Source organism: Lynx canadensis, chromosome D1 (assembly GCF_007474595.2).
Source record: "Lynx canadensis isolate LIC74 chromosome D1, mLynCan4.pri.v2, whole genome shotgun sequence".
NCBI lineage: Eukaryota > Metazoa > Chordata > Mammalia > Carnivora > Felidae > Lynx > Lynx canadensis.
Genome location: NC_044312.2, coordinates 64,778,966 through 64,794,514, shown reverse-complemented (window position 1 = coordinate 64,794,514; position 15,549 = coordinate 64,778,966). Strand labels below are relative to the sequence as shown.

Genomic DNA, 15,549 nt, shown 5'->3' with positions numbered 1-15,549 from the left:
GCATGTGTGTGTGTATATATATATATATATATAATGGGGGATTACTCGGCAATCAAAAAGAATGAAATCTTGCCATTAGCAACTGCATGGATGGAACTAGAGGGTATTATGCTAAGTGAAATTAGTCAGAGAAAGACAAATATCATATGACTTCACTCATATGAGAACTTTAAGATACAAAACAGATGAACATAAGGGAAACAAAAAGAATATAAAAACAGGGAGGAGGACAAAACATAAGAGACTCTTAAATACAGAGAAAAACTGAGGGTTGCTGGAGGGGTTGTGGGAGAGGCGATGGGCTAAATGGGTAAGGGGAATTAAGGAATCTACTCCTGATATCTTTGTTGCACTATATGCTAACTAACTTGGATGTAAATTAAAAAACAAATAATTAATAAAATAAAATGAAATAAAAAACAGTCTTGGAGGAGGAGCTGGTAATACAAGCAAAACCACATAGTTTCACACATTCTCTCAGTAAATATATGTGTTGGCTCTGCCCTTTTTAATTCATACGTGAAACAAAGTAAAATTACAGCCCAACTCTGAGTTTCAAAAGTATAAAACCTTTAGAATACATGAGAGAATATTTTTGTAGCCTTGGATTGGGAAAAGATTTCTTGAACTTGTCACTAAAACACAAAACAATAAGGAAAATGTTGTTACATTAGACTTCATTAAAATTAAAAACTCCCATTCATCAAGAGACAATTAAGAGAGTGATAAGGCAAACCAGAATGGGAGTATAACTTCCAAATGCAGAAATCTGACAAAAGAGTTGTAGACAGATTATAGTAAGAACAAATCGATAAGAAAAGTACAATCTGAGCATAAAATTGGCAAAGGACTTGAAGAGACATTACACGAAAGGAGATATACAAATGGCTGACAAATGCTTTTTTAAAATGCTCAACATAAGAGGTCCAGAGCAATGAGGGGGAACGCCACCTGATTACTTCATTGTAAAACCTGGTGACTAACCTCGGACTCTCTGGTGTTATCTTTCTTAAAAACCGTGGATAAATAACATCATCCACAGGAGACCTGAGTTACCAGGACTTCCTGAAGCTATTCCTTCTGCAAGTTGTCTTCTTATCCCTGACTGTTTGTAAAGAGTTCTTCTTTCACCAATTTATATTCTGGGAACAGTGGATTGGGGAGAATTGGAATCCACATTTACTCTAGGATTCATACAACACACATCACTTTTGTAATAATTGGAAAACCATATTTTAATCTTTCAACATGATTAATCAAAAGGTTCTGGAGGCAGGGAAGTAATTCAGGAGGGTGAAAACTGTCCAGGCTCAATCATAAACACCTAAAATAAAGTCGTGACGGAAGTGGTGGCAATGAACACTTCGGGAGATATTTGGGAGAAGGATCGCAGGTAGAGTCTTTGCCTGCATCAGCCTGGGTGTCTTAATCCATAATTTTATACCAATTGGCTTGCTGAAAGAAAGTTCCACTGTACCTTAGCCTCCTCCCACCAATACTCCCCAGTAGTTTTCCCTACTATTCAAAAGCTTGTTAGCAAAGGTTCAAAGACAAGTCTTTGGAGACAAACTTTTGAAAAATATGAAAAATCTACTGGGAATTTTCAAAGGAACTCTCAAAGGCTCAGCCTTCAGAGTTCTTCTGTGTTACCTGGATTGAGTTGCTTTGGTGGCAAAAGTATGGAATAAATTCTTTTGGTCTCTTACTCTAGGTGGAAATAAAAATTTTCAAGATTCCATTTCAAAGGTTATGATAACCCTGTATAAGACAGGCCAAGGCTTCCAGAGAAAGTGACCTGGACTGACACTACTATCAATTGCATTTCCATTGAGTACACAATGCTTTCTAAGATACTAACTTACAAGAAGATATTTTAAAAATAATAAGCTAACAGAAGAAAAATAAAACACTCTGTAATCATGGACTGTAACCAATGAGCAAAGCAGAGAAAAAGTAAAACTATATTCTCTAGGTCTCCTAATGCTGAAATGTATACATTAAATCGAACCCAGCAGAATTTCATGAAATGATATATTTTGTGACCTAGAAAATTATAAATTAAAGTTGGTACTAATTAACATACTGGCATTGTGTATTTAAGATAGTTCTTCACATAAAGTGATAAGGTTAATGGACAACATAAACATCTATTACATATGTTCCTGAAACTATAGTTTTTCAGTTTCTGGAATCACACTGAATTTCTTTCAAAATGACCTATTTTTTCTAGCCATCAATTTTCTCATTGCCTCTTTCACCTCTTTGTTTCTCAGACTGTAGATCAAGGGGTTCAGCATGGGGACCACCACTGTATAGAACACAGACACCACTTTAATATCGTCAGATGAGTGGCTTGACTTCGGTATGACATAAACAAACGTGACTGTGCCATAAAACAAAGTGGCTGCACTGAGGTGAGAAGTACAAAAAGAGAAGGCCTTGTGTCTTTCCTCAGTGGGGTGCATATTCAGGACCAAGTGCAGGATGTATAGATATGAAACAGCTATGATAAACAATGTGATTACAATGATTGACCCACCTAAGATGGCAGGAGATACTTCAGCAACATAAATATGGGTACAAGAAAGCCTCCCTAGTGGTGGGAGGTCACAGAAGACATGGTTGATTTTATTTGGTCCACAGAAAGTCAAGCTCAATAAACAGCCAGTAAATGATGAAGCATTCACACACACCCCCAGATAGGAAGCAGCCAATAAGACGATACAGACTCTGGAAGACATGTGTGTAGAGTAGAGAAGTGGAGAGTGGGTGGCCACATAGTGATCATAGGCCATGGCAGCCAGCAGGAAACACTCAGCCAAAGTGTTGTCCAAAGTGTGTCCAAAGACAACATCAGAGCCAAGCTGAACTATGTGGGTGCCAGTATGATATGGAAAAGCGTGATGTACTGTTGCTGCAATGAAAATAAGAGAAGACTTCAGAGCCAAAAGCTCTGGGGATAAATTTAAGGTCTGCCACCTGGCAGGTGACCTTGAAAATTATATAATCCTTCTGAGACTCAATATCCTTTTTTTTAAAATTAAGATAATATTTGCCTCACATGGTTGCTGTGTTAAGTGAGATGCTGTATGTTAACACACTTAGCAATAGATAACAGTAAACAAATAATTCATAACTGAGAATCTATTTCAAATAAACAACTAGTAGCTCCTGCTACAAATGCACGGACATTAATAAATGAATAACAAAGAATGACTGTTACCGGCTGGTCAAATATTATGACAGAGACAAACTCTAGGAGTCATCTCTGTATGACAGGATTTATTTACGCAGGATTTAGGACCATTTAGAATATAAAACTTTTACCTCAGGTCAGAGAGGCACAGGTTTGTCAACATCCCACTGAGAATCCAATGGGAGAAAATCCAACGAGACTGAGAAAATTAGGTGCGTTTATGTATGCCTACACCATTATGCTGTCTGAGGTTCATAAAGGTCTCAGGGGCTTCGTTTAGTCTTCTCATTATTTGTATATAACAATGGAAAACATCAAATTTGTTTTGAAACTTGATTTGGACCAACAAAATTAATGTGGGCTATCCTTTGGTCATCCGTGGTATTTCTAAGAAGCAGCCTAGAACTATTTTCTTAAACACTATCTTGTGACTCACAGTTAGTTCCTGAGGAGTTGCAGAAGAGCCACAATGCTCCATGTGAAAGTGACCCATGATTTATTGCAGCATTGGCATTTCCCACTTATTATATAGATCCCCCCACCAAATCTCGAACTCCTTTTTTTTTTTTAATTTTTTTTTCAACGTTTTTTATTTATTTTTGGGACAGAGAGAGACAGAGCATGAATGGGGGAGGGGCAGAGAGAGAGGGAGACACAGAATCCGAAACAGGCTCCAGGCTCCGAGCCATCAGCCCAGAGCCCGACGCGGGGCTCGAACTCACGGACCGCGAGATCGTGACCTGGCTGAAGTCGGACGCCCAACCGACTGCGCCACCCAGGTGCCCCTCGAACTCCTTAAATAGACAGAGATGCGGTTATTGAAGATGCTTCTTCCTTTTCCTGCCCCATATTTTTCTCTACCCCAGTCCTCCCTTTGAATAGCCAAGAATCTCTTCCTTGTTCCTGATTTCCATATGGTTTTTCATGAGTGATGTTACTGTTTGTATTGCTCTGAAATTGCTTCCTTTTACTCAAAAATATTTTTTAGATAATTCCCTGTGGGCATGTACTAATCTCCTTCAATCTTTGTAATGATTCATAGCATTCTAAGTGTTTGATCAGTATTTATTTAGCTATACCCTGCCAATGTTTATATACCAGTAGTTCTCTTGGGTATGCTCTAAGAAGTGAAATTACTGGGTCAAAAGATTTGCCCAATTTAAATTCTGATAGATAATGCTAAATGGCACTTTTTCATTTTTTTCATCTTTTTGCATAGGTAAGTATATGATATTCTGGGTAATTCCTAAGATCTATCTTCCAGCTCATTAATTCTCTCTTTAGTTATGTATAATCTACCATCTAATCTATTTTTTCTGGGTATATTTTTTATTTCTAGATTATCTCTTTGTTTGTTTGTTTTTTCAAATTGTTGTGGTCTTTTCTAAAACAAAAACCCATCTGAGGTTTCTTATTCTTTTATTCCTTCGAAAATATTAACCAATATGTTATACTGTCTACTAGCTCATTATGTTCTTTGATGTGTCTGCAACCATACCTTGTTTTTTACTGTTTGCATCTGGGTTTGTTCTTTTATAATTTCAAATTTTGAACACATCTTTTTTTAGTGGGGTTTTGTCTGCATTACTCTTGTCTAGCCTGGGTTAAAAGTATGTCCTCCCAAATAAGTTTTGCTCTTTATTTCTGTCACTTGCTTCTATATCACTGGTTCAGGATAAATTGTGATGCCATTTTCTCAAATTGAAGGTTTACAGATGAGGAAGACAGTGTAAGACAGTATTTTGAACCCCAAACCCATATTTGGTACAGATTTTGCCCCAGAATTCCCAAGAGAGACATTTTTATCTCCAAAAGATTTAACAGTTTCGTGGATGAAAAATTGACTTTATACTACCGTGTCAAGCAACAACACTTCAATATATCCCTTTCTGCAAGCAGCTACAATGTACAATTATTATAATCCTTGGAACTCTGGGAGGCTTGGGGGCCTGGCCTTATGGAAATTTAGTGTTCCAGAACCTGATACAATCTCCCTAACGATTTTAACAGCAAGGAGTCACAGTTTACACTCTCAAGAGATTAGATTACCAAACTTTTAATGACCAGCTTCATGTTGGGAAAGACTGTGTTGATAACACTGATAATTATGATATGTGTTGATACAAGAGCTTAAAGGGAATGTCTTCCTCTGAACTGCAGGAACACGCAGGATCCCATCACATTTCTGTGTGGCAGTCAACAAAAACACCCGACTCTCACATGGCAAGGGGAATCCCATCATTTTTCATTTTGGATTTCTTTTTTCATTTTCATTTTCATTTCATTTTTCATTTTCAATTTCTTTATTCTGTGGTACTAGAAACTGACATTAGTTTGAAAGCTCAAACGCTCTATGGTTTAATGGGGACTCCATGCCTACTTGAGGCCTGTCCGCCCAGGCACATCCCTGGCACATCCCAGGCACATCCCAGGCTAAGTCTTCCTGCAATTTTTTACACTAGTATCACACAATAAGTAGACAAAATATAATGATTTAAAGTCAGGAAGGCCATATTCCTAGTCAAATTAAATTGGTCTGGAAAGTGAGTGACAAAATATAACAGGACCTGAGAGATCACTTGTACAAAAAAAAAAAAAAAAAAAAAGATTGAGATTTTGATTATAGTTTAGACATGGGTTGACTACTTCTTATTGTTGATACCAATTCCCATACCAACAGCCAAAATTTTCCAGCTTCAGGATTAATGTATTTGTGGAAATGTCTCTGGGGATTTGAGTGTCCTTCATTTTGCATTTATATTATTTGAACGTGATGTAGTTTTATAGAATTGTGTGGTACAAGGGCAAAACTTGTCACAAGGACGTTAAAGCCTTCTGATTTGGCATTTGCTCTTTGGGGCAGTTAATTTGTAAAAGCTGACAGAAAAAATCTCATATTCCCGTGTGGGCACGCATGGCACTGGCCGATCCACAAGGGTTTCTCACACACTGACGATGTGCCAAGAACTCAGTCAAGGAAGAGGAAGACTTGTGTATAATCAGAGCCACTTTCCTGTGCCACATCATCTACCAGGTGTAGAAGTGAAAGCGATTTAGTGTTTGCCTTCTACAAATATAAAACACGGTGAGAAAATGTAGATTCACAAATGCCCCAATCGACAGTATCCCAAATGACTGTTTGGTAGCTTGACTTCGTTCCTGAGTGTGCTATCAAATTATCTTTCCTCTCCTCCCCTCTCCTTCTCTAACACATAGCTATAACCGCCCATTTACAATTGGAAAATAAGAGAAAGAAAAATATTTTAGCATATTCTGACGGGTTGTTTGCAAGCATGTAGTATAACCTTGCAAATAAGGACAACTTTGATATTCAATCCTCTTGTAGAAAGTGGTAACCTATACACTAAGGAGCAAGTAATGTTTGCATATGAAACCTTAGACACCAACCACTTGGCTAGCCAATAAACTCCGGGGGAAGCAACATATTGATGTGGGTGTAATGGGACATGTAATATTGCTGGATCAAGACTATGCTTCTGTGGTCGACTCCCCACATCTTGCGAAGATCTTTGCAAGAAACCACATTTAGAAACATTGTATGGACATGGTTGAATGACTCAAGTCTTGGTTAATAAATAACTTTCTTTTAAGCTGGTTTATTGCTGGTCTTACAGGCTTTCTATTTGGTGCTCTTTCATCTCTCTAAATTTTCAAGGAAAAACTCTGAGTCTCAAAATGCCTCTGAGCAAGAATAGGCTGATTTTACTACTTGGAATGCTCTGTGTGGAACAATGTAAATCTGCAACTCTCTCTCTCCCCAAAGGTAAGTTCCAAACAAACACTATCACTGCCTTTGTCTGAAGGAATAACCTTTGCTGGCAATGGACATCACAACCCCAACTCAATATTCCTTTGGGAAAATAGAAGCATATAAATTTTGGAGATCTAATTGTTTTTCATGTAATTATTTTGAGCTTCTGTCCTGTAATCAGCATATGAAACTGCATAAAACATTCACGGGATACAATTTGAACAAGATGCATTGATCTGGAGAGAAAACTGGGACGATTCACTTATTTGGACATATCCCACAATCCCATCTTTTTTCATGGAGCAAATTCTGGAAATCAGCATCTATTGGTGCATCTATTAGGAAGCACTGGAAATCTTTTGGAAAATTCTCCTATTGGGAAATATGAAGTCTATTTACTGTGGTGCATTATGAATGATCTTTTTTTCCTTCAAGTACCATAAGGTGAGAGTAGTTCTTGGCAGGCTTCTCTATAGTCAGAGTCGTGCCAGCCCCAAGAATCATCCTGTTTTCTGTCTTTGCTTCAGCGAGTTCAGGAAATAGTCAACTTTGTGTCTAATTTACTTATGATCCATTCAACTGAAACAGTTAGAAAATGAGTTTTTGATTCAATGTCATGCCTGCATTGGGTTCAGAACAAAAAAGGCTCGGTATTACAGCCATACTTTGCTGTTAATTAGCTGTGATTTTCTTTGATTCTTCACTTTCTCATCTGTAATGCAGGGGCGATAGTGCTTGATTCACAGGCATTGAATGGGGATTAAATGAGAAGTTATTTGAAAGAACTTTGTATATTTTACCATGTTAATCCAAATAGCTATGCTCTCAAGGATATGCTCTCAAGAAAAAACATTTGTTCATCCATCCAACTTTTCTAAGTGTCTACTGTATGCTAGGAATTGTGCAAAACCTTGGAGATACAGAGATGAATAAAACAGGGTTTTTTCCCTCATGTGGTTTATAGTCCAATGAGAGAGACAAACAACTCGTTATCACAATACTGCATGGCAAAGTCTATAAAAGTGGGGAGGAAAGTGTACTACACAATACAGGAGAGATACTTACCACAGCTTGAGGAAACGAAGGAAGACTTCTCAGCTGAGGTGTTGCCCAAGTTGAGGAATAAGGATTAGAGGGTTCAGCCAGGTAAAGAAGCAGGGTGATTATCAGGCAGGGCTTTCTAGGCTCTCCTTGAAAACATGCTGAAAAGAATGACCTGCAGAAGGGACAGAATTACCATCCTCGAATTACCAGAGAGTCCTAAACATCTTTAATCTATCTCATCTGCTAATTGAGGAGTCAAAAAACACATTGAGGTTAAGTAAGTAAATGAAACCTTTTCAGGGATAAAGTCTTCTCCACAAAAAGGAAAGAGTTCTTTTTGCCATTACCTGGCAACCCTTCTAGCCTTACACCACTGTGGTGTGTGAATCAGGACATCTTCTCTCCACCCCACTCTTCTCGAACAACCTGCCACTTTCCACTTGCATAAAGATTTAAATCCAATATCTGACAATGTGTCAGGCAGCATAGACCATGGTCTCCACTGAGTTTCCTGGGTGGAGCAAAGAAGATGTACACACAATTACAATCCAAGGCAGAATATGGCATCATCCACTTCACTACTTAACTGAGCAACTTCTATGCGTAATGAACTGTTCTAGATATTTTGAATTTAGATATTTCTAAGGTTAAGCTCCTATATTTGAGAAGACCACAGCCTAGCTGGGTTGAATGATGTAAAATTAACCATAATGGCATGTGATAAATCCTATAGAAGTACAGAATGCTGTAAGGAGCCTCTAAGAGGGCAGGTTGCTCAAAACCAAGGGGGCTATAGTCCTGCTAACCCAGTGGAGATCTACCTCTGAGTCCCTTCACCTCCGTATTAAAAAAAATAGGTGTCTTCATAATGTGCCCGTTCTATGTGAGAAAAGCTGAAGCAAATCTCACAATTAACATAAAGCCGTTTTATAATATTTCTACATGCTCAATGTCCTACAGTTGCTTGCTCCGTAAAGTTTCCTGTATCCCTCATTTCCAGGAGCTATCTAACCACTAAATTTTTGTCTTCTCTCATTCCCAGCTCCCACTTGTGGGCAGAGTTTGGTGAAGGCACAGCCTTGGAATTACCTTAACATTTTCAGTCGCATTGTTGGGGGAAGCCAAGTGGAAAAGGGTTCCTACCCCTGGCAGGTGAGTCTCAGGGAACATTCTCTGGCAGGTAGACTATGAGCTGTCTCAGGACTGGATCTCCCAGAAACACATGCTACTCATCAGTGAACTCCATTCTGCCTACCTCATAACCAGATATCTCATGAGTGTGGGCCAGGATCCAAGTCCCTCAAGATGTCCATCCATCGAGTTCCAGAAAATGTGTGTTCAGAATAATCATATGCACTATTGGCTTGCTCCAAAAATTGGAAATGCCATCCTAAACTTTCAGCCCCTAAGACAAAAATTGCACTTCAATAAGCTAAAAAAAAAAAAAAAAAAAAAAAAACCTCGTGAGTTTACAATTAAAAAAAACAATTTTCTTAGTCAATAAATATGTTACATTGTTATAGTTAAAGATGCTCAGGAAAGTCAAAGCTGTCATATCCATAGGTCTAATTTCTGTTTGGAGATTTGTACCTATACCATAGGACATCTTAGGGATGTCCTTAGAAGCTGATATCCTAAGAATTCTCTCTCAATCTAATTTCCTGGTCTTCCCATGCCATAGAAATGCCTTTGTGCTTCTGTCTCTAGCCTACAGTGTTTGCATTTATTGTCTTTGACATTCTCCCAGCTTTCTTTACCCTGAGAGCCATGTTGTATTCTTGCCTCTTAATTTTGTGAGCAATAGCCCCTTGCTTTTACTTTAAGTCAGTCACATCAATTTTTGCTAAGTGGCTATTTAGTAATGATTGGTTGATTGAATTTGTGCTCAGTAGGTTGACTAAACGGCTGAGGCATTGTCATTTGATTAACTGATGAATTAATGACTTGATTGAAGAGTCGATTTGATCAGTTGCTTATCTGGTCAATCAGTTGACTAATCAATTCAGAAGTTCATATTCAAGTCATAGTCAGTGGTTTTACTTCCTTTTACTTACTATTCTTCACTGTATTAAACATTTTAATAGTTTATTGAATAATTGTTGGTCAAAAAGAGACAGTTCTAATAAATTGATTTTTTTCTAATTTTGACAATGGAATTAACAGCATATACTTGTACCCATTTTAGAGTCAAATCAAATATCATGAACAAGATAAACCAAAGATAGCAAGTAATTTGTAGAGGCAGATTAAAAAATAGGCTTGAAGCAGTGGTAGTTAAAAGCAAATAGGTAAAAGCATGAGGAAATTGTAGATACACACTATTCTCTAAGAGGCTTGGAGGAATTGAAGCATGTGTCGAAAGATTACCTTAGCCCTCACCTTGTTTTTCTCCCAAACCTCTTCATCTGGACTCTGCTATATCTTATACTTTTCTTTCTTTCTCTTCACTCACAGGCATTGTTCATATTATTAGGGTAACAGTCTGGGCCAACAGTATTATGAAAATAAATAAATAAACAAACAAATAAATACCACCAATTTTACTACCAATTCTACTAAACTCTTACAGCCAACCATCTCAAATTAACTACCTCTTCTGTAGACCAGGGTTGGAAGTATTCTGGTTCCAACACTACCCTTCTGAGCTGTAATGGGACAGATTTTACTCCTTCACACTCCACAACTTCTAATATTTGTATATAAGACATCTGGGCCTATTTTTCAGAATATGCTCAGTCTCCAGGTTTTGTGGGGGGGTCACAGGGCATTGACTTGCTCCCACTTAAGCTCTTTGTAATCCAGGTGTCTCTGAAACGAAGGCAGAAGCACATCTGTGGTGGAACCATCATCTCTGCACAGTGGGTGATTACGGCTGCTCACTGTGTTGCAAACAGGTAGGAAAGGCCTAGTTCATGGATGAATGCCAGATTATCCACCTTCTCCTTTGGAATCAGCAGCAACAACTCTATTACAACATGGAAATGTGTGATGTATGCATTAGCATGGGAACATCCTAAATGCATGACACAAAAAGGGCTAAGTGACACTGTCAGAGGGTACTTAACTTGATAGAAAACATACTTTCTTTGCAGGAGTAGAAAATTTTATTTACTCAAACATGACTGGAAGTAATTAAAGAATAACATCCAAGTGAAAACAAAGGATCATAAAGATACATTTGTGAAAAGCCTCTCCTACATTTCAGTGAGAAAAAAAAAATCTGGTTCATTATGCATCCTAAAAAATCGGTAAAAGAACCCAGTGCTTCTAATTATGACTTTGTTTCATACAATACAGTCTATATACAAAATGTGTATTCTGGAAAATATTGTTCCTACCAGTATTTTTCTTTTATAACACATGTCTGATCATACTGATCCCATTTTTGGAAGATTTATTTGTGATTTCTGTCCTTGTAAAGGAGCTGACATTAAACATTAGTAATAGAAAGCCATGCCCTGGTATCCCCTGGCCCTGACCAGCATTGTCCATGTTTAGTCATGGGCTCACTGCAGCTGTTGGAACGCAACTTTATATTTCAGTAACTCACTTCTTTTTTTTTTTTTAATTTTTTTTTCAACGTTTATTTATTTTTGGGACAGAGAGAGACAGAGCATGAACGGGGGAGGGGCAGAGAGAGAGAGAGACACAGAATCGGAAACAGGCTCCAGGCTCCGAGCCATCAGCCCAGAGCCCGACGCGGGGCTCGAACTCACGGACCGCAAGATCGTGACCTGGCTGAAGTCGGACGCTTAACCGACTGCGCCACCCAGGCGCCCCAGTAACTCACTTCTTGATCCAACTTCTCTTCTTCCTTTTCCAAAAGTGTAAAAACAGTTCTCCCCCAAATGCAAAGGTCATTGTTGTTCTATTTTTTTTCCTTTGAAATCAACTTACAGCATTTAAAGATTCAGACAAAATTGATAGAGGAAACCAAAGGGAGGCCAGTAAAATGTAAAGAAGTCTCTCATGTCCGCTTTTCTACTGGTCATGCCTCTCTGAGCTTCAGTCTAACAACTTCCATCTTTTATCCACTTTCCTGTGTGCTCTAAATGTTCTATTGTTTTTAGTGCTCTGGGTAGTCACTAGGCTGCAATCAAGTCCCATATTTGTCCTCTTTCATTTTAAGTCAGCAAACATCCCCTGGATATTCACTTGGCATTAGACACTTTGGTGGGTACCAAGATACAAAGGTAAGTAAGATGTAATTCCTGCCCACAGAGAGTTGATAGTCTAAAGAAAAGTTAATTGATAATTTCACTGTAGTGTGGCAGGTGGTTAGGCTAAAGAGATGCTGTGTATTAGGTTAAGTACCCAATATAGCCAAGAGCTGGAGGGAGTATACCAGGAGAAAATTACAACCTTTTCAGTTCTATATAAAAAAAAAATCACTTCTGGGAATAAAGGGTGCCCAAAGACTGTAAGCCCAAAGTTCTTAATACAACTCAATGCATTCTACCGAGTTCCTTTTAGATAACTTTGCTACAGAAAGAATGGCAATAGAGTGGTCTTTCCCATCTCACACCATGTCTCTAAATTACAAACATAAAGAATGTAAGGAGAAGATCCTCACTTCCCATTGTGTTCATCAGTCCCAAAGCCTTAACTGTGCATACTCGCTGAGATACCAGAGTTTTGGTGTTATTACGTCTTTCACAATGTACACTGAGCATTAGATCTCTGATATTAAAGCAGCATACTTAGGGGAATCACAAGTAATTCTCAAAGAATCTCACTGCTATTGAAGCCAGGCCAGCCAGTTAGGGTAGCTGAATAAAGTCCACTATAGCTTCAGACCTCTGAGTTACAATATAAATGCATTTTTAGACATTTAATGAATAACATGGCAAAGTATTCAATTTATCATATTATTGGCTCCATTTGAGGCCACTCTTTACTAGTTTCCCACTTAAGTCGGGAACTTTTGCACTTTTACTAGTAGTGATGGAATCATTCTCGCTTTCTCTGTTCAGTATCCTCACACTCATATCATCCATCCATGTGATTTGAAAGAGGCCAGATTGTCAACCATTACGAGTATACTCAGAGGCTAAATGAAAGTCAGCCATTTTACCGCTTCTTCTTCATAGAAATATCGCATCAACTTTGAATGTTACTGCTGGAGAGTATGACTTGAGTCATATAGAGCCAGGGGAGCAAACCCTCACCATTGAAACCATCATCATACACCCCTACTTCTCCATCAAGAAGCCAATGGACTATGATATTGCTCTTTTGAAGATGGATGGCGCCTTCCATTTTGGTAAACATTAGAGTTTCACTCTGAATTGTCTATCCCATGTGCTCTATAACTTCTGTTCCATAGCACATTTCCTACAGCGTATGTTATGTAGCATATGTCCAACAGTTCTGGGTCATGCACTTTGAGACAGGAATTTGAGGTGGAGGGTCCCCTATGTGAAGCTCTTTTTGCTTATGGCTTCAAATATAGGATTATGTGGATTCAGGAGAGAGTCTTTCTTTGTCTGATAAGTGGCCCCTGGAGGTGCGAGGCATAGATATCACAACTCTCACAAGGTCTTTGGGGAACCACCTACATACCAAATGGTGAGTGGCTTAGGGTGTCCTCTCCTCCGTGGATGAGACAAACCCTGTCCTGCTCTTTTCTTCAGGCCAGTTTGTGGGCCCAATGTGTCTTCCAGAGCCAAAGGAAGAATTTGAGGCTGGATTTATTTGTACAACTGCAGGCTGGGGCCGCTCAGCTGAAGGTAAGAACTTGTATGCCACTTCTCTTAATCAGATGTCAGAACTTCCTGGTGGGTAATTAGAAAATACAGTTGTTTTTAATCTATTTTAAAAAACAACAACAATGGTGTAAGCATTTCAAAAGAGAATATTCATTGAACATAGAAATTCAGGTCTTTCCAAAGGACACAAACCTGAATGTAGCATCTTCAATTGAGGAAGTGCGAGAGTGCCTCACTGGGGCTCTCATCTCTGTGTTTTCTAGATGGCGTTGTCTCGCAGGTATTACAGGATGTGAACCTGCCCATTTTGACCCAGGAAGAGTGTGTGGCAGCTTTGTTAACCCTAAAGAAACCCATCAGTGGGCAGACCTTTCTCTGCACAGGTTTCCCAGATGGAGGGAGAGATGCATGTCAGGTAGGTGGGAGTGGTCAGGCTGAAAGGTCCCTGGCTGGGCTTCCCTCAGCTTTGCCATCAGGTGAGGGGCTGAAAGAAGGCTACAGGCAAAACTGGATTCTTGTCAGGGGTGGCAAGGGAGGTCAAGTTGAAATAAAGTGACAGTTTTTACAATCTGTTTTTACTGGAGAGTGTGAATTCAGAGGAGGTCTTCTCCTTTTTCCAAAAGACCAACTAACAGAGATAGTGCCATCAGTGAGCTTAGGGTTCTCTACAGCTGAAGGATGGCTGGGGTTTTCCTACTTAGAAGTTTCCATCTAGTGGATAATCACTTTCCTTCCATTCCTCCCGCTGACCAAGATCTGGGATCAGTTTCACTACTGGGCAAGACTTCTCTGAGTCTGCAGGATGAGATAGGAGATGGAAGAAAGGGTGGAAGGGGAAGGATGGGGAAGAAAGAGGTGGAATTGATAGGCCCTAATGATATTTGAAGATTTAATATGAATTGTGCTTGGCTGTTCTCCTGGCCACCGAGTCCAAGTTATTAGAAGTGAAGAAATATCATTGATCCTCCTTTAGCATATTCTTGGGGGGAAAGAGTGAGCACAGACACTGATAATGATGGTAATGGAGGCTTTTCCCCCTGCAGGGAGATTCAGGAGGTTCCCTCATGTGCCAGAATAAGAAGGGGGCTTGGACTCTGGCTGGTGTGACTTCTTGGGGTTTGGGCTGTGGCCGAGGCTGGAGAAACAACATGCAGGAAGATAACCAAGGATCCCCTGGGATCTTCACAGATCTTAGAAAAGTGCTTCCCTGGATCCACAAACACATCCAAATTGGTAATAAACCCAGCACATAAGGTCAAGAAGCTAGGGCCAGAGAGAGCGTCAGCAGAGTCTAGGCAAGACAGGACCACTGAGCAGACAGGCTTGCTTCTGTTTTTAGTGTAGTACATAAGAATTGTGACATTTATGAAATTTAAAACAAGAGTAAAATATGGTGTGCTGTACAGCATACAAATATATAAAGAAAGGTGAATCCATTCATCCTAGACTTTGTCAAATTGCCTTTAGTTGAAACAGTCAGCTAGAGATGTATTTTCACCATTTACTTCTCAACTGTGTTAGCAAGATTTATCAAGCTATAGAGAAATTTTGCTCCCCAGAGGACAATGTCTGCATTGGTTTTTGGTTGTCACAACGTGGGGGTGCCACCCACCTAGTGGGAAGGAGGTATGGATGTTGCTAAGCATCCTATAATGCACAGAACAGACCCATGACAAAGAATGGTCCAACCCAAAATGTGAGTGATGCTGTGGTTGAGAAGGCCAGGCACAGATCTGGGTACCATACGTCTGAAAAGATCAGGGTCTATAAACACCTTCTACTAGACTGATCAGGGAGTTAATTGAAACTTCGGTTCTGCCTCCACATCC

At 39.2% G+C, this 15,549-nt stretch overlaps 2 protein-coding genes across 2 annotated transcripts; one reads left to right on the top strand and one right to left on the bottom strand.

Moving 5' to 3' along the window:
- Positions 1-2,207: 2,207 nt before the first annotated feature.
- On the bottom strand, positions 2,208-5,601 carry LOC115526317 (olfactory receptor 481-like). The gene is made up of 2 exons (XM_030333758.1): positions 5,577-5,601; positions 2,208-2,914 (listed from the first exon to the last, which is right to left on the bottom strand). Exons 1-2 carry the CDS (start codon positions 5,599-5,601, stop codon positions 2,208-2,210), a joined length of 732 nt encoding a protein of 243 aa, XP_030189618.1.
- Positions 5,602-6,892: 1,291 nt separating this feature from the next.
- Positions 6,893-15,065, top strand: OVCH2 (ovochymase 2). Its single transcript, XM_030333167.1, has 7 exons — positions 6,893-6,980; positions 9,055-9,164; positions 10,815-10,906; positions 13,103-13,275; positions 13,646-13,741; positions 13,984-14,135; positions 14,764-15,065. The coding sequence occupies exons 1-7, from the start codon at positions 6,893-6,895 to the stop codon at positions 14,971-14,973; spliced, it is 921 nt and encodes a 306-aa protein (XP_030189027.1). The 3' UTR covers positions 14,974-15,065.
- Positions 15,066-15,549: the final 484 nt, after the last annotated feature.